Source organism: Carassius gibelio, chromosome A7 (genome assembly GCF_023724105.1).
Source record: "Carassius gibelio isolate Cgi1373 ecotype wild population from Czech Republic chromosome A7, carGib1.2-hapl.c, whole genome shotgun sequence".
In the NCBI taxonomy this organism is placed as follows: Eukaryota; Metazoa; Chordata; class Actinopteri; order Cypriniformes; family Cyprinidae; genus Carassius; species Carassius gibelio.
The window spans coordinates 41,733,578-41,759,544 of record NC_068377.1 but is presented as its reverse complement, the minus strand read 5'-3'; the positions used below and the strand labels follow the sequence as shown (position 1 = coordinate 41,759,544).

Below are 25,967 nucleotides of genomic sequence, written 5' to 3'. Positions count from 1 at the left end.
ACACTAGTCAGCCAAATACAAAAACATGCCCAAAAATCCAAATATCAGCCAATATATCGGTGGATTCTTTTGTAACTCAACTAATATACAGTATAAACTGTATATTATATTATAGTATAGTCTTAACAATTTACTGGAGGTTGAATAAATTATGACAGAATGTTTACTTTGAAGTGCTCCAAGACCCTGAAATGACATAATTAGAAAGTGTGTAAATAAAGCATTAATCCCAGTGAAGCTGTGGTTTATAGTGATAAAAAATCTCCTGAGGGGCGTTATTCGGTATTATGTAAAGTGAAGTGACTACCCTCTTATCTGTTATAAATTCACTGTAAACCACAGCTTCATGGGGCTTATTGCTTTTATAAATCAGTTATTCCATATACATAGTAAGGTTTCACAACATAAAACAGTAAATAAAGTGTAATGATATTAATCCAAACAGTATTCTTCCACCAAACAATGTAGGCCCAACAAAGTGGTTGCGGGGTAACACACAGAAGTAAACAAAGGTTTATGTTTGCAGAGTAATTTACAACAGCTTCAAACACGTTTCAGCCAATTTAGAATCAAGGACTGGAACTATCCGCTGTATAAACAGTATCCTTTTATTCGGCATGCATGTAGTTTTTGTGTCTGGAGAAGATCTGAGCATCTGTCTCTCCTCTCATCAGCTTTAGGATCCGCTCCTGTCCTGTCTCCAAAGTCTCTAGATGATGGTCGTGTGAACATCAGCTGCAGGTCCAGTGGCTGGTATCCAGAGCCCAGTGTCTCCTGGACATCAGATGAAGGAAGGGTTCTCCGTCCTGGAGGAACGTCTCACACTCGTGGAGAAGATGAGATGATATCTACCCACAGCTGGATGGTCGTCTCTCTCTCAGACGCTAAACTGGTCTCATGTTCAGTCTCTCTCAGAACTGGAGATTTAAAAGAAGGAAGACTGGACATACAGGGCATTGTGTCTTCAGGTAAGAGAACATGGATATTTGAAGATTCCACAAAAAAAGTGATCAAATTTGCTTGAATGCCAGACCTGTGTTCATTTCCATTAGTTCTTCCTGTGACCATAACTTCCTTTAAAACCCTCTGAAGTCGATTAATGCATTTATGTGTTATGAGGCATTTTCTCCTGATAAACCCGAAAATAACTTAAATTACACTTTCAGTTTTGATCATACAGATAAGAGCAATACATCAATCAAATGTAAAGGGTCTACTTTTTTGGATACAGACATAATAACAACAAAACATTGTGCACTTATAAAATAAAGATAAAAGTCTTTGTGTGCGCTGATCTTCATGTACAAACACGTCATTAAAATGAAGTGTAACTCCGTGAATACTCAACGAAGAGACATGAGAGATATCTTTAGAAAGCTTGACATGTCTACTTTTAAACTAAACAAGTGCTGCCTAAAACAGATATTCTGTGATAAAGTAATTCATATGAAAACAACGCGATGTCTATTTTTTATGTTTCCCTTCGTTATATCTAATGTGACCACGCCCCCGCGCTGAACGCTATTCAGATTCAAACTGAAGCGCGCGGCTTGAATACACACACACAGAAGAAAAAGCAGCGAGACTGTTCAAGTTTTTATTTTATTTTACTGTTTGCTTCGTGATGAGAGGACTAAGACATAATTCACCCCAAAAAGATGTGATGTGGTTGAGGATTTGAGAAATGGATTTCCTCAGAAAAAAGAATGAAGCACTTTATTCAGCAGAGAAGTCTCTTTTTATTTATTTATATACATGTACTAGTTTTCACATAACGTGTAAACATTTTACTAGTTAGACTTTTTCCAAACTATAATTCCTGACTCACTTGAATGTATAATCAAGTGAAACATTATGAAGTTTCAATAACAATATACAATACTATACCATTCAAAAGCTTGATGCAAATAATATACATGTAACTGTAACAAATGTAACACAATGCTGTTCTTTCAATTTATCCCCCCCCCCCTAAAAAACATGAAAAATAATAATAATAACAATAAATGTTTATTTGTTTTTTGAAGAAAATAAGAAAAGGATGTTAAAAGGATTTCTGAAAGGATTGTGCGACTGGAGTAATGATGCAAAAAATTCAGCTTTGAAAGTCAGCTTTGATTGTTTCTGATAAACTGTTTATCTGTACTCGCAAGTGAACATTAAATTATGTTGTAGGATAATTAAATATATTCTAAATAAACTACAAACATAAAATTATATACTTTTATTTTGTTCTCACATTCTTTCTTGTAAGTCCTCCCTCTCAGTGGCACAGCTGACTGAGACGCTCATTATGCAGCTCATTATGCAGGCCTTTGTCTTCTCAGGTGTAAATCACAAAGATATTCATGATAGTTGACGCCTACTCGCATATGACTTTTACCAACAAAAAGTGTCTTAGAAAATTTAAATCAATATATTGTTTTCTGTGAATGAGTAAACAAGATGATTTTCACATAATTTAGAAAGAAAAATTCTAGGCTACAAGCTCCAGTTCTCAAAAATCCCGGGAACCATTGTTCTTTATGTGTTTTTTTTTTTTTTTGCCTTATTCAAGTGATTCAACATTTTTTGTTTTTCACTAACCACTCATAACATTTTTTCCTCAAAAATACAATCATGTACATGCATGCATTTCACATATTATTATAGCCCAGTTTGTCAGGCATGACAAAACTTCCCTTAGACTCCAGAGGGTTAATGTAATTTATAAAATATCAGCATACATTCTTGAATGCTTGTTCCTTGCCTTATTGTGCTCTGTCAGTTTTCTTCAATGCCAATATTCCCTCTTATTTTTTTCAACCTTATAATCATTAAAAATCAAAACAAAACAAAGCATACAGCATTTTTATGTTAAAAGAGTTTTAAAATATGTTTCTACATTACTGTAATTGTTTTATATATTTTGAAAGTGTTTAGATTAATCTTGTTTCTGTTTCTCAGGTCCATCAGATTCATCAGGTCCATGGATGGCTCTTTTCCTCACGTTTCTCATCTGTTCTCTTCTGGGTTTGTTTGGGCTGATCCTCTACAAATACAGACACAAACGAACAGGTACAGTCTGGATGAAAGATTTTAAAGATGTGGTTATCAGCAGGTTTTAGTTTCGTGCGTATCTCATGTGTTGATGTTTTTGATCTGTTCTGCAGGAAAGAAACCAGCTGAAGAAAGTAAGTGACATGAACTTCATTTATCATCTGAACACAGTCACGAATCCTTTCAGGCAGTGATTAACTGGGGAAAAAAGGGGAAAATGTACTTTCTCATCCTTATATTTTAAAACTGAAATCTTTTAATTGTATTAATATCTGTATTTTAAGGAAAAGCACACAAAAGCTGCCGAAGGGTGCTTCTGAAATACCAGTTAAACTGAGTTGACTTCTATACATTCAATAATATTATTATAACATTAATTTTACAAGGGAAATGTTCTTGTCTTGGGCATTAAACACTATGCATTTGTATGAAATGTGCTTGTTACACACAGAACCCACAGTTCCTTCATGGTAACATCAGATCAGATGACAGGAGAGATGCTAACCATTATTGATTATTGAAAGATGATTTTTAATAAATGAAAGAATCATACAATAAAATGATGTAGTTTGTTGCCCATTAACAGAGTCTGGAGTATTTGTGAAGCAGATAATGATACCATTCTCTGATATTTTCTCTCATTTCAGACTGTGAGGAGGAGACTCTGGAGAGACTGCTAAAAGCAGGTATCTGAAGATGTTGTTCTGTGCTTTATGTTTATTAGAACTATAACTGCTGACATTAACATCTTCAAAAAACATCAGTCTCAGTGACTCTCAGTGGAATAAAGGTGAAGGAGAGAGCAGAAATACAATGAACAAAACAACAAAACAGTCCGTGTTGTTTATCCTACATTTTTAGTCACAATTGTATATTTTAGAAACTATTGTAAATACAGTATAAAAGGGCTGTCTGGAAATTGTCTAGTCATGTAATATGAAAAAAAAGAAGAGATGAGAGATGAAATACAACGAAAACGTGGGCACCTGCTGACTGTCCTTGTTGATAATGTTTGTTTTATCTTTATTGATAAAAGTCTATATTTCATATTACATGGTCCTCGTAAACATTTTTAATGCAAATGCTATGTGTCTAACATAACATAAAGTGAATACAATTTTCATAATGCATGGATTTAATTTGCATCACTCCCACAGTCGCATAATCATTCACTTTTCATACTATTATATTCTATTATACTATTATATTATTATACTCATTTTTTGTTAGATACTGTTAAATTTAGATGTATGTTTTCCCTGTCTAAAATCTCTAAAATATGTGTTTTCACTATAGTTGTGGAAGACATGAATATAGAAGAACTGAGGCAGCATGCAGGTATGATCATCTGAGTTATAAATGCATATATGTGTAAAGATCATCTCATCTACATGAGGATTAATAACTGTTGCTCATGTGTTTTTCCCCACAGTTGAGATCACTATCGACCGTGAGCGTTTACATCCAGGTCTGAAGGTTTCTAAAGACTTTAAAATATTGAGGGACAGTAGAGAATATGAACACACTGGAGAGGGATTTCCATATGAATTATGTGCTTTTGGAGCCCAAAGCTTCACCTCTGGTCGTCACTATTGGGAAGTAGAGCTGGCAGCTCCACCTAAACCTCCCAAAATCTTCTGGATGATTGGTGTGGTGAAAGAGGAAAACCTTCCTACAAGAGACAGTTCTGCTTTAACTCCATCAGCTGGTTTCTGGTTCTTGTGTTCAGACGGTCCTTATGGCTTTTGCACTAACACTGATCCATTGATCAGATTCTCCCTGACACCGAGACCTGAACGACTGGGAGTTCTGTTAGATTATGATCACGGTCAGCTGTCATTTTACAACGTCACAGAGAGAAAACATCTCCTGACCATCAGCAGCAGATTCTCTGGATCAGTCGTTCCTCTCTTCAATCCTGGAGCTGGTGATGAGAGTCCACTTAAAATCCTGGATCTTCCAAAACCTGCAGAACCAGCTGAACCCAGTCCTTCACAGAGTAACACGGCAGCTGTAGAATCAGATGTAAAGGCCAGTGATGATCCAAAACCTGTAGAACCAGCTGAACCCACTCAGCCTTTACTGAGTAACATGGCAGCTGTTGAATTAGATGTAAAGGCCAGTGATAATGCAGAACCAGTAGAACCAGCTGAATCCAGTCCTTTACTGAGTAAAAAGAGTTCAGATGCTTGACTGACTTTTAAATGCAGTTTAATCAGAAGGACATACGTGCATAAAAATACCTGATGCATGAAAAACTACAAACATCTGTTAAAATGTACTGATATGGTTCAGACACAATGATTTTTAAGATTAGGGTTAATTCCCAGTGATAATGCATCATTAATTAAATAAAAAGTCAATTAATGACATCTTCACATGACGTGATCCAATCCTACAGTGTCACATGACGACATCAAATCAGTGCTGTAGATTTAATTCCTCCCTTGTTTCGACCAACAATACTCCCAATCAAACTATCTAAACAACTAACACGGCCAGTCGAGGGGTTAACTGTTTAATCATCAGATATAACACAACACTCTACGTGACACAAACAATGAATGTGAGCATGGAGGTGTGTGTGTGTGTGTGTGTGTGAACATCTGCCTACAGTCACATAAAGACCCCAGAGGAAAATGATGGTAAAATAAACTTTTGATTATTAATCATGTAAATACAAAGGCAGCTAACGGATCTACATACATGTGCAAATGTTTTAACACGTTAGAGATAATTTTGTGATAGAATCATGTTAGATTTATCTCAGCTCTGTGGTACCACTTGTGTTAAACTGTTCTGTAAATACATGAATGTCTCATTGTGTACTAGCGTTTAAATAACGTTAAAGCTGCAGTCAGTAACTTTTGACGCTCTTTTTTTTATTTGGTATTTTAATAAAAAACTGTGAACTGAAATGCAAAGTCTGAGGTGATTCATTAAAACAAGACTAAAAGTCTTATTTTCATCATACCCCAAAACACTGACATGTAGCTCCTGACTTCCCACTGATCGTCACATTTACTGAGCATTAATAAAATAAAAATATTTTAATAAAAGTGTCTTAATAAAAGAAATCAGCGGTTTGAACAGTTGAAGTAAAAACTAGACGATTCTTCCAGTATATCAGTTTATCTTTGAGAGCTGCTGAACGTCACATCTGACGTCACATCCGGTTCATACATCACAGGAAATGAAAGGTTGCACTGTAGGATACAGCATGTTAAATCTATGTTAATGTAGGTATTCCACACCTACCTATATAATTCCTCTGTGTTGTTATCATTATATCATTATTCACATTGTGGCGTAAACTCACAAAAAAAAAATCCATCTCAAAAATATATCTAAATTACGGCCTATGCTCTCAATGTCAAATGCAGAAATGTTAATCCATGCATTTATGTCCTCAAGGTTAGATTATTGTAATGCTTTATTGGGTGGTTGTTCTGCACGCTTGGTAAACAAATGACCATATTAGAATGAGCTCTTATTGTATTATAATCCTCCACGTCTGCTGCATTCTCAAAACTCAGGCAATTTGATAAAACCTAGAAAGGGAAACACTTCCCATAACACCCGATGTACTTGCTACATCATTAGAAGAATGTTATCTACGCTAATTTTTGTCTGTTTCTCTCTATCTTTATATCTTTCTTTTGGTTTCTCCTTTTGAATGACAAATATTTACTATTGATAGCTGCTGATACGGACAGGTCGTTTCTCTCACACATGCACAGAATGCAAACTGTTTTCTTGTTTAACACTGTAATGCTGCATTGACTCATTATTGTATGAATTACATAACAAATAAAGGTGACTTAACTTGGTCATTTTTAAATGAAAACACTTTAAAAAGATTATTACTGAAGTGAAAAGTAAAACACGTTTTACTCTAAAACTGACAATCAAAACAAAAAATCGAAATAAATCTAAAAAAGGTGTGTTCCAAATTTGAGGTTGCTATTAAAAAATAATAATAATATATATATATATATATATATATATATATATATATATATATATATATATTCATTGAGATTTTGTTTGGGTGCAGTACCAAACACTTCCACTAGATAAAAATCATTTCTCATTCTAACTTGTTCGTATCCAAAAATATTTACATTGGACTATTTTTCAGGACCATATAACCTTTTCAAATTATGTCCTTTATTTTTGTGTTTGCGTTCACAAATCGTTACAAAGTTTCATACCATTCCAATGACGCAAACCATTATATATATCAGTCTGTGTGTAATGAATCAATATAATATACAAGTTTCACTTTTTGAATTGAATTTGTGAAATAAATCAACTTTTTAATGATATTCTAATTATATGACCAGCACCTGTATAAAATGTTTGAGTCAGTGAAGAGCACCTTAGCATTATATATCATGTATTATGACATGCATGTGAGCTTGTGATGTGTGAGAAATATAAATCAGAAACGACACCAGATACACACAGACTAATGTCTCCATGTTTGTAATTTAATAAAAAGACATGACAATCTGAAATTCAGTTTTTCTTCGCAGTGACTTTAAGCTCTGTATTTGTCAAGATATTGTCTCTCTAAAATCTGATATACCTTTACAACAGCATTTAAGAAAACAACTTTTAAACGTGTTACTTCATACAAGTCATATTTACAGAATGTACATCATCACACAAGGAAAACACTTTTAACAGCTAATATGATGTTAGGATACGTCACTGTACACAGATCAGAGATCAGACGACTGTACAGGAGAGAGAGAGGAGATTCAGTGTCCTTCTACAGTCTGATTTCATCAATCAATCGTGGTCTGATTGGCACAGGTGAGCAATACAAACTCCACTGGAATGAAACATCAGCTGATCTCCAAACTCAATGATCCCTAAAACACAGTGCTCCTGTTGAACTGGGCTGATGAAGCACAGAAACAAGTGAATGTGATTGGGTTTAATACCAGCTGCAGCCAGACGAGGTCTATATATAACCAATAAAACAACAAGAGTTAAGGCAACCAGCACTTGAGAACACAGACGGATGAATCTCACTGTGGAGAACAGCTCCAGATATCTCCGGTCAGCCCAACTGCAGAAACAACGAAAATAAAAGAAGCCCGTTTCTCAGACCACTGGGAGTTTCTGCTTTTTGATGCTATTATTAGCTGAAAATATTATTAGTGAAATGCAAAAAATATTCTGTAAAAAAAACAAAACAAATATTATGTATTTATATCAATGCATTACAGTAATGAGAATCACTATTGATACTGATAAACAGAAAACACAAATCACTGTTGATCTGAGTGTGAAGTATGATCTGGGCGTGATTGATCCTGATAGAGAATCAGACTCCAGACGCATGAGGTGAAACTGAGAAAAACTGGTCCCAGATGATCCAACACTGTTTTACAACTGAGAGAGAGCCAGTCCGACCCATCATCTGTGTAAAAACTGTCCTTGTAGAGAGAGTTATGATCGGTTCATCGCTGCTGTGTTTCTGAGGAGTCTGAACACGTGTGTGTGTGAAACAGAAACGGTCCTGGAGTCACACACACATGGGGATGTGGGGAGAGTGTGTGTGTGTGTGTGTGTGTGTGAGCATGCAGTGTGTGTGAGCTTAGAAGAAGAGTTCAGGAAATATTCAACACAACGGTGTCATCACAGACTCACCGAGCTGAATTAATCTCAACACAACTCTTTTCCACACGAGTTAAGATCATAGCAGTCACGTGACTCTTTATTCTCTGATGATGATAAATGTGCAGCAGTTTACACAGAAGTGGATATTTTAGTGGGAAAGAGAGCACACGTGTTATGATACTTGTGTGTGGCGTTTTGTATTTTTGGCACTTGGCTGAGATATTAAAGATGGCTCCGGTGAATCTTGGTTGTGTTTTCCACAGAAGCGGTCTGTGTGAGGAGAGTGAATGATGAGGTTAGCAGACGGCAGCTGTGTTCCCGTCTCGTCGTCCCTGTTTCCTCAGCAGCTGGATGCGGTTGTGGCAGTAGAACTTGATGGCCCTCCAGTCGCGCTGGTTACTGACCAGCAGAGGACAGAGCTGCAGACAGCGCTCACAGTCTGCTTTAGCAGGAACACGCAGCTCCATGATGTTCCTCTTCAGGTGCGTCTCCACTGCCACTCGCTCAGCCTCCGACCACGGCCGCTTCAGCACGCCGCGCTTCCCTGAGACACACACACACACACACACACACCCAAACACACACACACACACACACACACACACACACCGTTAACACCGCGCTTCCCTGAGACACACACACACACACACAGTTAACACCGCGCTTCCCTGAGACACACACACACACACACCGTTAACACCGCGCTTCCCTGAGACACACACACAGTTAACACCGCGCTTCCCTGAGACACACACACACACACCGTTAACACCGCGCTTCCCTGAGACACACACACACAGTTAACACTGACCCTTCTCTGATACACACACACATATACTCCATTAACACAGTGCTTCCCTGAGAGAGACACACACACACACACACACACCTTTAACACAGTGCCTCCCTGCGATACACACACACACACAAACACACACACATCATTAACACAGTGCTTCACTGAGATACACACACAGTTAACACTGACCCTTCTCTGACACACACACACACACCATGAACACTAACATACATGACACAGCCATCACCACATCTGTTGACAGCACTAATTGACCTAAATATATTGCAGATATGTTCACTGAATATAAACCTAACAGAGCACTCAGATCACTAGGATCAAGTCAGTTAGAAATACCAAGGGTTCACACAAAACCAGGGGAGTCCTCCTTTAGTTACTATGCTGCCCGCAGCTGGAATCAGCTTCCAGAAGAGATCAGATGTGCTAAAACACTAGTCACATTTAAATCTAGACTCAAAACTCATCTGTTTAGCTGTGCATTTATTGAATGAGCACTGTGCAATGTCCGAACTGATTGCACTATATTTTACATATTCACTTTATTTTATGTAAAATGATTTTCTATTTTTACCTGTTTAAAATTCATTTTAAATACATTTTTACGTTTTTAAATTGCTTGTTTTATTTTTGTGATTATTTTTCTTCATGATTATTTTACCTTATGTACAGCACTTTGAATTACCATTGTGTAGGAAATGTGCTATATAATTAAACTAATAAACCCTAGATCACTCAAACCAAAACCATTAACAAACACTTCTGTTAATAAAATCAATGCTAACTGAAATAAAGGAAGAGGTTTTTTTCAGCTAGCTTCAGAGCAGCATTTTTTAGTTTAACATGATATATTAAAAAATAATTCTAACTATATAGACTATTTAGAGCCCGACCGATATCGGCATTCTCATTTTAAATCTCATGCTTCACTCATGTTATGAGTGTTGCATAGTTTGCCCACCAGAGGGAGCTCTGCAGTTGCAGAGAGTCTGCAACTCCACTATAGAAGAAAGCGATCAGCCAAGCCACGGAGATGTACTGTACTGCACAGACATATATAGGCAGACGCCCCATCGACCGCTACTGCCTATTGGCACGAACGAGCCGTGGAGCCGCCATCTTGGACCGGTCGCCTGCTCCACTCAGTGTAACTTGTTTGCCAGGTGTAATGAGCTGTCAGCGCATTAAATTAATCATATCTCACTGAATATCTAACTGATTTTGCTGCAAAGGTCATTCATGCAGCTATGATACAGGACACATGATTCAGCGTATTTTAATATTCATAATAGGCATACAGTAACATATTATATTCTGATATAATATATAAAAGTGACCAGACACCCAAAATCTAAATATGTGAGGTAGGATATTTATAAAATCACACACTATAAATATGATAAAGAAGCACAAACAGATAGTTGCAGTAAAATAAGATATTTTAATAAGTTGAAGAAACAATTTATTATAATTTGTGACATATACACTCTCTCTGGTTCTCTCTCCCTCTCTCTCTCTCACACACACACACACACACACACAAACACACACACACTTCTCCCTCCCTCTCCTTCTCTCTCTCTCTCTCTCACACACACTTGTGAGGTTATAAAACAACTGCTCTCTTATAATTATTTAAAAAAAAATCATGCAAAATGCAGAACCACCAAAGAGGGAGAGAGAGTGAGATGACAGAATGAGACGAAACAATTTAGCATGCACACACACAAACCCCGTCTACAGAAGTCATGCGGTTTACCATGCTTACTGCCTGCAATGCACTGTAATGTAACATTGAAAAACTGGGATTTTTTCAGTAACATTTGACTAAAAATATTTTATTTTTGTTATAATTGTGATTTTATAATATTTAGATATGAATCCAAGTGAATCCAACTTGTGAAAATATATCTTTCAGGTAATCAAATTGCAAATAGCATATAGTGGAGCTCTATAGCCATCTAGTGGGTAAAGTAATTATTATTATTTTTTTTTTTACTTCATTATACCCATCAAAAATGGGTATAACTGTTACATTAAATCATTTAAAATTATCCATGTTATCCCCATGAATGAAAGTTACAAATCTGTGTCTTTTATAAAGTGAATTTTACATAAAATGCTGTTTTTTGTTGTTGTTGTAAAAAGCTTATTTAAATAAATATTTATTTATGGAAATTTAGAAGATATCATAAATCCTCCAAAAACTACACAAATGTTGAGTAAAAACATTAACAAACAGAGTAAAATTACATTTGTAAAAAAAAAAAAAAAAAAAACTATTATCTTGTTACAAAATTAAATGTTTTGTCCACGAGTGTGGACAGGAAACGAAGACCATCAGAGGGTTAATTTACATTACTTCCTGAAATCACGTGCGCAAACACAAATAACAATAGTAGTAATAATAGTAATGTTAAATCATACTTGTGAAAAGTAATCCCGAGCCGTACTTGCGATGGTCCGCCGATTAGAACAGGACAATGCAGCATCTTAACTGCTGCTACGCAACGAAACTAGGAGTACGACCGGTTCAAGATGGCGGCCGCAAATCTCGTCGCCCAGCGGCCAATAGGGCGTCTACTTATATGATGTCTATGCTGTACTGTTTTGACGGTGAGTCTGTCGTTCGTCATGTGAGATGATTTAGTTCATACACTGTATATAAAAACGGTGTGGTAGTTCTAGCTAACGGTCCTATCATTATCACTTCTAAATATTCTGCAACATCACTTACAACCGCTAATGCATTGCTATATTAGATTAGCCACAAAGCTAATACCATGTTTATCAGTGGAAGAGCGCAAACGTTAATAAGAGGTCAAACTATAACGTTAGCGTTTATCTTATTCTAAATATATCTGCAGTGTTTCCCACATAATGACCGCGTAAGGGGCCGTTCACATATCGCGCCTAAAAACGTGTGGAAAACGCTGGGTGTGCCGCTTTTTCCTTCTTTCCAAAGCGCTCGGGCAGAAGCGCTCCTGAGGCGTCTGCCGTTGCTAAGCAACCATGACGTGCTCTCTCCATGAAGACGCGGAAATTTCAGCAAAGGATAAATGGATTTGCAGCTCTAAAAATCACTTGCAGTAGCTCTGCTACTAAATTTATTTCAAAATTGCAATCCATATACAGCTATGAACAGCTGTTCCTTCATCTTGGCTGAGCTTTCAACGTTGTTACGGGAAAGGATGAACCTGATTGGTTAGTTCTTGTCACATGACCCGCGGTGCGCTTGCTGCATTCTGAAAAGTTTAGATGTTTTTAACTCGATGCGGTGCGGACGCGCCTTCTTTTTTTTTCTTTTTTACATATTGTTTCAAAGCAGCTTTACAGACATAACAGGAAAATGTTGTAATAATATGGTTAAATATAAGTAGGTAATAGGTCATACCTATAGCTTGACAAATAATATATATATATATATTTCTTCATTTTGCCTATGTAGGAGATCCCTGTCTATTATAATTCTAATGATGACATGAGTGTCATTCTAATGATTGTTTAGTCATTGAGACTGTCCACTCTGTGGGACGCCTACATTTACTTCACTTTATTACAATTAAATCTAATCTAATCTTGACAAACTATATATCGTTGGAAAGGTCTAAGACTCCCAAATATATATTTTACCAGTGTTTTTTGCTAAAAATTATGAAGGAAAAGTAATCGATTGATTTATGACAAGAGTGCACCCTCAAAAATCTAAATTATAACTGGAGTTTTGACCTTTGTTTAAAAAAGAAGACTTCTTTGTTGCCTTTTTCTCTATCACATTTTAGAAATCATCAGAAGTTATGTATTGACTGAAAACTTAAAATCTCAAGATTCATCCTTTAAAACCCATTTTATAATCAGACATCGCATTTTCATGTAAATGATACATCAATATCATGTTACAAAATATTTTCATTCATGAACTATAAAAATTTAAGTTTGGATCGTGCACTACAAAGTCAATGTTCAAAATTGTGAGTGACAGTTAATGGGTTAAACATAAATCCCTTCTGGAAAATGGTTTATACAGCCCACATACATAGAACAGGCAGATATTTTGCTATTGAATATTGTGTAAGTGCAGTTTATAGGAAATGGGTCTAATATCCAGTTTATTTTCAAAATCAAAATATCGGCTTATAAATCGGCTCTTTTCGAGTTAATATCGGCATCGGCCCCCAAAAATCCATATCGGTCGGGCTCTACTATATAGACATATTTAAAAAGCAAAAACTAATTTAAAATATTTATATAAAAATATATACAATTACAGAAGAAAATTATGGCCAAGTAATAATTGAAAAATAAAAATATCTTGAGATTAAAGTCATTAAATTTAGAGAAAAAAAGTTTAGATAAAGTTGAGATAACTCATTACATTTTGAGAATTAATAGGAGTTGTTTTGAGAAAAAAAAGCTTAATAATGTTGAGAATAAACGTAGAATAAAAAGTTTTTAAATTTTTAAGCAAAAAAGTCAAGAATAAAATAAAAGAATAAACACACTTGTGTCATGTTCATTGAATCTCGTTGGAGGCTGTTAATTAGTGCCTGCGGTGGGGGGGGCAGGGTTAATGTACTGGGGAACAGCAGCTGATACGATCAACTGGGTTCAAGTCTATGTTTAGTCAAACTCACTTTTCTTCATCAAATTTCACATCAGAGAGTGGAAATCAGTGGCTTACCAAGTGTTTGATAATGGTGTATTAATTATGTAGGTTTAGTGTTACTACAGTAAATCCACTGTTAGTATTAATGTGTGGATTGAGAAGTGTTCTAACTGGATGGTTGTCAGTGTTAGTCTCCTGTTGTTGGTCTCATAGATGATATTCAGGGAGGTTTTCACACTCTCTTCTTGCGGTGTGTAACCGGTGAGGATTACTACTGCTCTCGATTGACTTCTGTATCATGTAACTTGTGATGGATGTGAGGTTTAATGAGGTGACTGACCGGTCTTGAGCGGAGCGCTGCGTCTCTTGAGTGCTGCTGACTGTGAGCTGCTGGACGGATGAGGACTGCTCTTCTTCAGCCGCGGCGCTCGAGTACTCGACCCTTGCTTCTTCTTCTTCACAGAGTCTTTACTCTTACTGGCCTCTCCATCAGACTCCTCCGAGAACGAGTCGGCAGAGTTCCCCGACATCACTGACACACACACACAACACACACTTTAACACACAGCTCCTCCACGGGACTGATATACTCAAATACTACAAAAAAAAGTCTAGTCAGAATAATATGATGATTTAGTGCTCAAGAAAACATATGTTTGTAAAAACCTACACTAAAGGATTAATTAGATTTTTTAAAAAACACTAATATTAACACTACAATTAATATTATTAATAGTAATTATAGTAAGGATGCATTAAACTGTGTGTGTACCGTCCAGCTCGAGGCAGATGTGCTGCAGGCTCATTCCTCTGAACAGCACTCCCTCTCTCTCTCCATACAGAACCACTCTCCCCACACGGTTCATCAGCGCCGGGTCCTGACCAATCCGAGCGCAGCTCTGGGTCACGTGATACTCGCTCTGCAGGAAGTCCTCCAGGCGTCTGGTGGCTGTGCCCGGCGTGCGCTCGCCCTCCTCCAGCAGCAGCAGCTGGGTCAGGATGGCCACCTGTCGGCGTGTTCGGGGGGCGGTGAGCGCCGCGGGGTTCTTGGCACCGCTAGAGCGTGCTAGGCTCCGCAGCAGGTCTGTCCCGCGCAGTGGTGTGGCCGGGGAGTGATACGGCCGCGAGAACACATAGGGGCTCTGGGGATCCACGCCCACGTCTGCAGACGTCTTCAGGAGCAGATCCAGACACGCCTCTGAGTGCGGAGGAAGGATGAGTGTCTGGACGCGTCCACGTTTGCCCAGGACTCCCACCCGTGGCAGTAGACAGAGCACAGCGCGCTCGAACGGTGACAGAGCAGCCTCCAGCGAGGGAGAGGAGGGAGAGGTGCGGCCGCGGTAGTCCTGCACCGAGAGCTTGGCCACCTCACACTCACGGTGACGGTTGAAGAGGATCAGCAGAGCCAGGCTGGAGTGACAGAGCAGACGCCAGGCCTCGGCCGATGGAGGAGCGCGGGACAGGGACAGGAATGAGGCGTGCTGCTGCCGCCGGAGATACAGCACCAGTGTGGAGAGAGACGACAGCAGAGGAGGCATGTGAGCACTGCAGGGACACAACACACAGTGAACTGATCAGAGCTGAACCCATCCAGGAGATCCACAGACCATCTACACACTCTTACAGACATTAGTGCTTCAACCAGTGCTGGGGAAATTATCCATTACAATACTGTGTTACTGCATTAAGAAATAATTAATTGCATTGCTTTTATGGAAAGTAATGCATTGTGTTACTTTTGTTGTCACCTGAGCTGACCTTGCTTTGTTTTTAATGACAAAAACCTCAGAAGTTACACTTTTTGCAACTGTAAAGCGCTAGTGACACCAAAAGTGACATTTATGAGTATCTCTGTACTCATTCCTGGGGACAGAAGAGGAATTGTAACTTAGATAATGCATTGTAAATTTAAAAGTAAGCCATTACTTTACTAGTGACTTGAAAAAAGTTTCATGTTTACTTGTAATCTATAACCCCTAACACTGGTTTCAATTACATTATTAGAGTAACACTTTAGAGTATTAACTAGTTGGTTATTAGCATGCACACTACTAACATATTGGCTGTTAATTATTACTTATAAATCAGTTATTAGTGCATTGTTCTGCATGGCCTTATACTAGATCTCTTAACCCTAGTGAAACCGCACTCCTGTGGTTTAAGTCCTACCTCTCTGACAGATCCTTCAGAGTGTCTTGAAGGGGTGAAGTTTCTAAGTCACAACACCTTGCTACTGGGGTTCCTCAAGGCTCAGTACTTGGACCACTTCTCTTCTCCATCTACATGACATCTTTAGGATCTGTCATTCAGAAGCATGGCTTTTCTTATCACTGCTATGCTGATGACACCCAACTCTACACTCATTTCAACCAGATGACCCGACAGTAGCTGCTCGCATTTCAGCCTGTCTGAGAGACATTTCTAGCTGGATGAATGACCATCACCTTCAGCTTAACCTTACAAAGACAGAACTGCTGATGATTCTAGCTAACCCATCCTTTCATCAAAACTACTCTAGCTGGGTTCATCAACCATTAATAATAATAATAATAATAATTCCTTACATTTATATAGCGCTGTTACTATATATTACTCCTTCCAGGACAGCCAGAAACCTAGGAGTTGTGATGGATTCATCAGTTAGTCAATTAGGGGCAGCTGTGGCATAATGCTTAGCAAGCCGGACTAGTTACCAGAAGGTCATTGGTTTGAGTCTCTGTGGCTGATACTCATGGCTGAAGTGCCCTTGAGCAAGGCACTGAACCGGCACTTGATCCCTGGGCGCTGGATATATAGCTGCCCACTGCTCCCGGTGTGTGCACTTAGATGGGTTCAATGCAGAGCACCAATTCTGAGTATAGGTAATCATACTTGGCTAATGTCATGACTTTCACTTAAGCTTCACAGACCATACTGCTACAACGATTTGCCTTATACACCATTAGGAAGATTAGACCCTTCCTGTCAGAGCAAGCAACCCAACTTCTTGTCCAAGCTCTTGTTCTCTACAGACTATACTATTGTAATGCTCTCCTGGCTCTTCCTGCATGTACTCAAGCCTCTGCAGTTGATCCAGAATGCAGCAGCGAGGGTTGTCTTCAATGAGCAAAAAAAGCTCATGTTACTCCTCTCCTCATCAGGTTACACTGGCTACCAGTAGCCGCTCGCATCAAATTCAAGGTACTGATGTTTGCCTACAAGACGACCACTGGCACGGCACCAACTTACCTAAACTCACTGGTTAAATCTTATGTGCCCTCCAGAAGTTTGGGCTCTGCAAGTGAACAACGTCTTGTGGTGCCATCCCAAAGAAGTTCAAAATCACTCTCACGGTCCTTCTCCTGGACTGTGCCCAGCTGGTGGAATGATCTCCCAATCTCTCTTCACTCATTTTCAAGAAACATCTAAAGACTCATCTTTTTCGCCAGCACTTGACCAACTAATACTAGAACTTACCTTTTTTTTTTCTTGTCTATTATGATGATACGTGTTCTGTACTAGACTAACTGAGACTTGTCATGGTACTTGTATACTGTTGTTGTTCTCTAATTGGTCTGATTGCTTCTATTGTTCTTGTTTGTAAGTCACTTTGGAAAAAAGCGTCTGCTAAATGATTAAATGTAAATTCCTGCCCTAACTGAATCATGATTTGTTTAATATCTCAGCAGATGTGAATTGTCCAATATTAGAACCGATTTTCTACCAATGAGCGGTTAATCTGTGCAGCCCTATTTCTCACACTTTTTCTCAATGAAACCTGAACTCAGATGAACTCACCTCGTCATTTCACCGTCCTTGTCCTCTGTGCTTACGTCTTCTCTCATGTCGAACTCCTCCTCCTCCTGTTTCCCGGGCGTTGGAGGCACCTCCTCCTGCTTCTTCTGCGGCTGTTCTTTCTCTTTCTTCGGTGGCCGTCCTCTCCTGGCGGGAGGGTTGGGTGAGACGGCAGGGCTCTTGTTAGTGACTGGCTTTTTAGGCGATGACGTTGAGCTCTTTTTTGAGGTACTGGAGGCAGGAGGTGGAGACAGCGAGAGCGAGAAGGAGACACCTCCGGATTTCGGAGCTGAAGACGAAGAGTCTCGCTCGCGGGAGAACAGGGAGGTTGTACCCAGGGAGGACGAGGGCTGAGCGGGAGAGGTGAAGGGGTGCGAGGAGGCGGGGGGGTGCGAGAGCTCCATGGCGGCTCGGACCTCGGGCTGCTGCTCGTGGTGTTTCTCCAGGTGTCTAGCGAGGGAGCGGAAGTGACGCCCGCAGTAGGGACAGTGCTGTCTGCGGGAGAGCGTGCCACTCGCACCGATGTTTATGTTGATATTATTGTTGATGTTCGTTGTGGGCGGGGCTAGAGGCTGCTGGAAGGGTGCCGGTGATGAAGGGGCGGGGCATGCGAAGGACAGGGGGCGGGGCTGGGCTTTCTTCTTGACGGTCGCTGAGGTTTTGCGTTTCTTGCGGCGTCTCATCATGCGTCCCCGCAGGTCCTCCAGGTCCTCTTCGTCGTCTTCGTCATCATCGTCATCGTCTTCCTCCTCCTCCTCGTCCTCTCGGTCGGAGTCGCTGGCCTCGGAGTGAGACAGTGGAGAGGAGGAGGGAGACAGAGACCAGGACGGAGTGAGGTAGTCAGAAACAGTGAGAGACAGAGGGAGTGAACCTGGCTCCTCCTCCTGCAGAGAGACAGGCCAGCTGTGAGACAGACAGTCTCGACAGAGAAACAGCTTTAAATGGGAAAATGTTCATACACAAGAGAAATCTCTCATAGATTTTGGGCCTGATGCAGCAGTTCAATTCAACTTTACTACAAATATATCAACTTAGCTGTTTTACTTTATATTTATTCAATACTTTTGATTTTCATCGTTGACTGCAGATTAACTTTGCTCTGATGCCGTAAACTTGTCACAGGACGTGCTCCTAATAGCCATGTATGACTGTTGTTTCAGAATATATATGAAATAGCTGTTTTAAATATTCTTATATTTAACATGCTAGTCTATCAGTAGCCTATGTTTGAAAGTATATTATATAGATTATTGGTGCTTTCATAGGCTCTCTCTCTCTCGCATGCCCGCATGGTTTAAAACACCACATAGTTATGAAATAGCCCATGATGAGTTTGGTCTCATTGCTCCGGGCCACTCATCACAGTTTGGTGAGGGGCGTAATATATCTGACAAATGCTTGAGGCATTCAGCCAATCACAATACACTGGATATCTGACCAATCAGAGCACACCTCGCTCTTCAGAAGGCGGGGCATAGATGAGAAGCAATAATGTAGAGTAACCCCAGAGTGCAGTCTGGACGATGGGGCGGGGGCGACACTTCGAGGCGGAGCGACACGTGTCGCCCCGCCCATATTTGTTTTCCCCGCCTTTGACATTTTCCTCCGAGCCAGCAGGGGGCAGTTTGCGTTGAAACAAACAGAACAGTGGCAACTACAGCAGCAGAGTAATAATGCTATTCCGTTGATTGCTTGAGGTGAGTAAAAGTGGTTGTGTAAATATCTTATAATATGAAATGCGATGTTTGATCATTTATTTATCCATGGTACGTTCAATTTGAATAATTATTGTTAATAATTGTTATAAATTGCTAATTTTATTGTTCTTTGTGGATTGTAACAGTACACTCTGTACATGGCTTTAGTTCATAGGTTCGATTTTACATAGGTATGGCATCACATTTGTCAAGTTATTTGAACAGACATGCATGATTTTTGTGTGTATATTATTATTATTATTATTTTTCAGGATGACATGATCAGGAGGTGGTGGTGTTCTGTTCTCCTGGACAGCTTCACTCCGCAAATGTATGTAGCTGTTTGAATGTTGCTACATGAAACATTACTCTGTACTATATCTAGCAATATACCTACCTCTTGACATTTGTTCTTTTAGAGCTCAACCACTGAGGGGAGGAACTTCACCATTCACCATGTCTTCAGCCAGAGTCCAGCAAAGCAGGTTATTTGTGCACATACATTCATTAAGAACTAATAATTACATATGTGTGTACATGCAGAGGTATTTTAGTTATTACAGCTACATAGTTGTTCAGATGTGAAATTGGAATTATGTACAAGTACTATATTGGTCAGCACTGTGGATTATTTAATATATAGCTATCAGTTAACATCAGCATCAAAGACATTTAAAAACATTTCAGCTTAATTCATTTTCAGACAGCAGCGAGTTTTTTAAATAACTTCTGTTTGCGATCTAATGTGGATTTTGTTCACCATATAAGACAGAAATATTTATATTCAATGTAAAAGATCTTCATGTGGATCATGCATACAAATATATACAAATATCTCACTGGATTATTACAATTAATGGCAAAATGAATGTGTGGAAATGTAAACTAACATATCCTACTGACACACAACAGCAAAAGATATAAATAATTGGCTTAAAACAGTTTTTTTTTCAATGTGAAAATACTAACATGCCTAATACTTCTGCACAGTACTGTATATATTAACATTTTATTAGTGTTATTATAAAAGAATGAGTATGGAGTTGTGGCAACAATCTATAGAGTTTTTAACAAGAGTTTTAAAGCAAGGTTGTCTGTATTCAGTGTTTATATAATGTTTAATAACTTTTATATACATGTATAAATAAACCTATGTATGTTTTTGATTCAACAGCTTCCACTGGAAATCCTCAGTGAAGTTATTTTGTCAGCGGGTGACTCTGCATATTTGACTCTTTCTCTGGTTTGCAGATGGTTTAGGGATGTGCTCCGAAGTTTTTCGGAAAGCGGCACAGTTTGCCTGGCTAGACAGTAAGATTTCCCCGTTTAATGCTCATTCTCCAATTGAATTTTGTAGTAGAAGGCTGTTAAACTTTTTTTGTATTATTATTATTATCTTTCCTGTATTTTGTCTTTACACTAGAAGTTGTGGCCAACTGGAAGAATTGTCCTCCTGTCTCCTGACCGGAATGAGTTCAGACGGATGTACAGCATCAGGGAATGCTTGCAGTGCAGAGCCCTTTTCAAGTTTAACCCACCAGGGTACAGGGAAGAGACCGGCGTGGTGATCTTCTGGGCTTTTGTTTACACAGGATTTTGTTCCAAGGACTGTTTTTTTTTTTTTTTTTTTTTTTTGCGGCATGAAACACATTTGTGTGTTAAGTTCATTGAAGGGAAATAGAGAATGGACTGAGATCAACTGGTTTTGATGTATTAATTGATGTCATTTAAAGTTCAACTTTGCAGTGTATAATGTTTTAATAAAAAAGCTATGGAAAACACGTGCATGACAACCGGTTTCAGTCATTTACATCAGTCTATCATTCTTTAAGGTTTCTCATATTTGATGATAACATCATTTGCTATGCATTGCTCATAATGGATTCTTAATTTAGTTGTGACAGGATTGTGAGGATTAATGAGGTTTTCAGTAGTGCAGTTCAGAAAACAAATAACAGAAAGTAACAAGTGTTTTTGGGCAAGTTCTGTATAGTTCCTTCCTTGCAAAAAGTAACCATGGATTTATTGTAGTAAAAATATTTGTTGGCATATTAATTACTGTGAGCTGTAATTATAAAAACACCATAGTTTTACTATAGTTACTGTAGCAGAACCATGGTAAATTTTCGTAGGGGCCAAGGGAATGTTCAGAATATTATTGGTGACGTTCAGAGACTGGTGACAATTTGTTACACACACGACGCATACTTCGCATAATATTGCCGTGTCATTTTCAAACCAGCGAGTAATGCCGAGGTAGCGTCTACACTACAGCCATTGAGGGAGTAGACCATTTATTTCTGTTCTGTTCGTCGTAATCCAAAACTCTTTGTATTTATACGGGATGTTGTGGAAATGCAACAATAAATGCAAAAACATTTATATTCACTTTTTAATTTATATTAAAAGTTTATTCATCTGAGTGTCTACTTCCGCATTCCAATCCTGTTAATAGCGTCATAATTCTCTATACCAATAAGCTGTAAAATCGTCACTCATCTGTACACCAATAAGCTCATCTTAATCATAAACCAATAACCGCTGAGGTGGGCGGGGCGACACGTGTCGCCCCGCCCCATCGTCCAGACTGCACTCTGGGATACTTGATAATGTACAGTATGTGAAAAATAATGTGTTTTTTTAACCTTAAACCTCATAAACATTGCATTATAGCAAATACACAACATACTGATCTTTTTAACAACGCCATATGACCCCTTTAAAATTTTGAATTAGATTTTATTTTTATATTTTCAAATTTAGTTTTGTTGCGTATTTTATTAATTTTTATTTATATAGTTAGCTATTAGCTATGTTAGTACCATTAAAGTAAATGACCATGAGAAATGTTGCCTTTTCAAAAAGATGAGATAATTTTTTTTTTTTTTCAGTTAAAGTTTCAGTTTTTTAAATAGTTTTAGTTATTAACCCCACATCACAGCAAATAAAACATTTGTTTGAATTATGACAAGTTTTTTTCATTTTTATTTATTTTAAATAAGTTTAGGTTCACAATTTTTTTACTATAATGTTTCAGTTTTAATTAACTATAATATTCCTGCGTTTATTATCTTGAATATAACTAAATAATTTAAAAAAATTACTTACACAATATTACACTGTATTTAAGAAACAATTATAATTTTCTTTTAGTTTTATTGACAACAGCATTTTTTTTTCCATGTTTGAGAAGCTCAATCCTCCAGTGTCAAAGGTTCATGATCTACAATCTGCCTTAACTCCAGCTCTGCATGTAAAGACACTCAGTGTGTGAGTGTGTGTCTGTGTCTCTGTGTGTGTGTGTGAATCACCTTCTTGATGGTGCTCTCTGGGTTGAATCCACAGTCAAACCCGCGCGGGGACACTGCAGTGTGAAAGCCCTGTGATTGAACAGATCATGAGTGAGTTCAAGGTTACACAGATGTGTGGAGAGTACAGTAGAGTGTGTTTCAGTGAGGTTCTGGTCGTTCACCATGGTATTCTCTCCCCAGTCGGTCAGGCTGTAGTCCACGGTGATCTCCTCTCCTTTGGCAATGTCTCGAATGGCTATGACGACGAGCCGGACCTGACTCCCACAATGCACCTCTCTGATCCTGCAGTTGGGCGGGGGGTGGAACAGCACCGGGCCGCGGACGCCACTAGCACCCTCTTCAGCCAGCTCCGGCACACTGCAGCGCACACACACACACACACACACACACACACACAAAGTCAACACAGGGCTCAGGACTGAGGAGATCACTCCTCCAGCGAATCAACACAAAAGTGGCTTTTTATTTCATGAAGTGTTGTATTTCTTGCGGTTATATCTCAGAAATGCATCATAAAACACTCACATTCTTGAGATAAAAATTCAGACAAAACAATTAGCTGTATTTTTCTGTTGTAAACTTGAAGAAAAAAGTAAAAATTACAAAAACTCAATTTTGAGAAAAAAAGCTAAAACTGTAAATTATAAAAACTGAATTATGAAAAGGGTTAAAATTGCGAGATATAAACTAAGAATTACAAGATATAAAAGATGCAAACTTAGAATTATGATAAAAAAAAGATTGTGAGATATGAACAAATTATGAGCATTATTTCTGAGAATCTCATAATAAAAATAAGAAAGTCAGGATATAGTCAAGTGTTGAAGACTGTTGTTGTTTTGTAACTGTGTGGTGTGAATAAGCATCCTCAGGTGACAGGCTTATAGCGCAGGCACTTCCTGTCCTGACAGGAAGTGGCCTGCTGAGTGGAGCGGGTCTGTACCAGAGCTGAGGGTCTGTGAGGAAGTAAGGGCTGTCCGGAGGAGGAAGTCTGTCTTCAGATCCCTCCGCGTACTGATCATCTCCTACACACAACAAACACACATTTAAACATAACATACATCTGTGAGTATCATATCTGATCCATCAGCCTTTATTGACTTGTATAGTCGATTTATTCAGAGACTCAAACTGAGCAGAAATATGACTTTGTAGCAGATGATGATATGTATATGATGTAATTCTGATATCAGTGAGATCTTTCTAACAGTGCATTAGATACTGATATAAACTGATCTTAATATGAGTCAGTGCTCTATATCTCCAGTGATGTGTCTCAGTGAGATGAGATGTAAATGATCCGCACATATAACACAGTGATGGAGAGCTGAAGAAACAAACGCGCCTCAGAAGATCCTGAGGATCAGATTTGAGACTCTAAAACCTGATTGATGGAGAATCCAGTGAAGCTGAGCTGTGTTTCAGTACCTGGGCTGTAACTGTGTTCAGACAGACTCTCCTCCTCGTCCTCCGTCACATACACCGCCCTCTCACACACCTTCACCGGCGTGCCCTTCCTCTTCCTGCCACACACTCGCCTGCACACACACACACACACACACACACACACACACACACACACACACACACACACACACACACACACACACACACATACTGTTACAGGCCTTCAGCGTCCTCACACACACAAGAAGATTCTTACAAACACAAACTGAACGGTTTACTACACAACATGACGTGGAAAAAATGTAGTGCACTTATAAAACTCTAATACAGACTGTGAATGAGTCGTGAGTCGATTCGGTGTTCAGACTCACTGATTCAGACTAATGACTCTGAATCAGTTCTGAATCAATTCGATTTAACCTAACCTACCTTAGCGAAGAAAAATATATTATAATACATAAATAATAAGATTGTAATAACATGTTACAGTAACATTAACAGAACGTTCATTAAAAATTACAACTTATATATACACTTTTTAAAAGTCATAATACATTTTATCTGTTGGATACTTAGTTATTGTATCTAATGCAGATATAAACAGAGTAAATCGGTTTCCGCAGCGATTATTAGACCGAATCACGATCGCTGCTGTCACGATCTCGCTCGATGTTACCATGGTGAACTGATGTAACCATCAATGGTTGCCATGGTGAACTGCTGTAACGGTCGACGGTTACCATGGTGAACTGCTGTAACGGTCGCTTACACACGTGCGCGCGCTCGGTAGCATTGTGCGTGCACGCGCAAGCAGGTCTCGCGCACTCGCGCAGTGTTTTGCTAATCGTTCGAGTCGCCACCGCTTCTGACATTAACGGGTAAATACGCGGAATGTGAAGAGAGCACAGTTAATACTCGCGCGAGTTCGGGGCACGGGAGAGGCGTCGGTCGATGTAACGGCCGCGGGTCCTTCTATCACCGCGGCGTGTGCACGAGGACAACACAACCGGACCGGCTAACCGTTAGCACGCACGCTAATCCGAGCATCCCCCCCGAAACCAGCGGCACGACCCGCTTCTCCAGCGACAGTTACTGACCCGCGCGGCGGTGGCGGCTTCCCTCCATCCCCGTCGCTGTCGAGGGTCGGGGGCTCCCGGTAATCGAACGGCGACCGCACGCTCTCCGCCATTAGCACTGCTCCGGTGCGCATGCGCAGAAGCGCTGAGCGGGTCAGGCCCTGATGTGGGCTCCACAGCCTCCGTCTGTCTGTCTGAGAGATACACGCGTTTATAAACATTATTACTGATACCCCGTATGCTTACACACTAGTGTTCACATTTCTGTACATTTACAACATACAACTTAAAATTATACTAATGTACCTAAGTAACAAAAACTATTGATTCTAGTTGTATTTAACCTGTATTAGGACAATAGTTGTAAAGTGCAAGTTATTTTTATGGTTTTCATTTTAAATCATGGACCCATGAAAATATATTATACAGTAAAATAAAATAAAAATGTAGGCCTTAAAAAGTTTAAACTAATGCAATCTTAAGAAGTCCTGAGAATTTCTAAGCTCTTTTTTCTAGAGATCTGATCTTAAATATTAGATTGTTTTATTTCTGATTTGAATTTTAAATGGGAATCTAAAAATATATTACCCAGTAAAGACTAAAAAGGAA

General features: G+C 38.9%; 2 protein-coding genes and 1 long non-coding RNA gene across 9 annotated transcripts in view; 2 read left to right on the top strand and 1 right to left on the bottom strand.

Moving 5' to 3' along the window:
• Positions 1-5,957, top strand: part of LOC128017488 (butyrophilin subfamily 1 member A1-like) — a 165,706-nt gene extending 159,749 nt beyond the window's left edge. For all 6 annotated transcript variants that reach the window (XM_052602911.1, XM_052602912.1, XM_052602906.1 and 3 more), the window contains 6 exons: positions 675-968; positions 2,947-3,057; positions 3,153-3,173; positions 3,687-3,725; positions 4,336-4,377; positions 4,472-5,957. In XM_052602911.1, the coding sequence (XP_052458871.1) occupies positions 675-968; positions 2,947-3,057; positions 3,153-3,173; positions 3,687-3,725; positions 4,336-4,377; positions 4,472-5,232 (1,268 nt within the window). In that variant the 3' untranslated portion in view covers positions 5,233-5,957. The remainder of the gene's footprint in view (positions 1-674; positions 969-2,946; positions 3,058-3,152; positions 3,174-3,686; positions 3,726-4,335; positions 4,378-4,471) is intronic.
• Positions 5,958-7,511: 1,554 nt separating this feature from the next.
• On the bottom strand, positions 7,512-25,587 carry LOC128017479 (uncharacterized). 2 transcript variants are annotated; one of them, XM_052602892.1, is made up of 9 exons: positions 25,380-25,573; positions 24,304-24,413; positions 23,819-23,900; positions 23,037-23,232; positions 22,876-22,944; positions 17,871-18,751; positions 14,866-15,638; positions 14,434-14,625; positions 7,512-9,217 (listed from the first exon to the last, which is right to left on the bottom strand). In XM_052602892.1, the coding sequence occupies exons 1-9, from the start codon at positions 25,490-25,492 to the stop codon at positions 8,970-8,972; spliced, it is 2,664 nt and encodes an 887-aa protein (XP_052458852.1). In that variant the 5' UTR covers positions 25,493-25,573; the 3' UTR covers positions 7,512-8,969. The 2 variants fall into 2 exon arrangements, with proteins under 2 accessions (XP_052458852.1, XP_052458853.1); XM_052602893.1 differs by lacking the exon at positions 7,512-9,217 and adding an exon at positions 9,270-9,454 and having other exon boundaries at positions 25,380-25,587.
• LOC128017483 (uncharacterized) lies at positions 19,565-21,345 on the top strand. Its single transcript, XR_008184466.1, has 4 exons — positions 19,565-19,895; positions 19,984-20,049; positions 20,739-20,875; positions 20,991-21,345. It is a non-coding gene; the product is annotated as an uncharacterized LOC128017483 (long non-coding RNA).
• Positions 25,588-25,967: the final 380 nt, after the last annotated feature.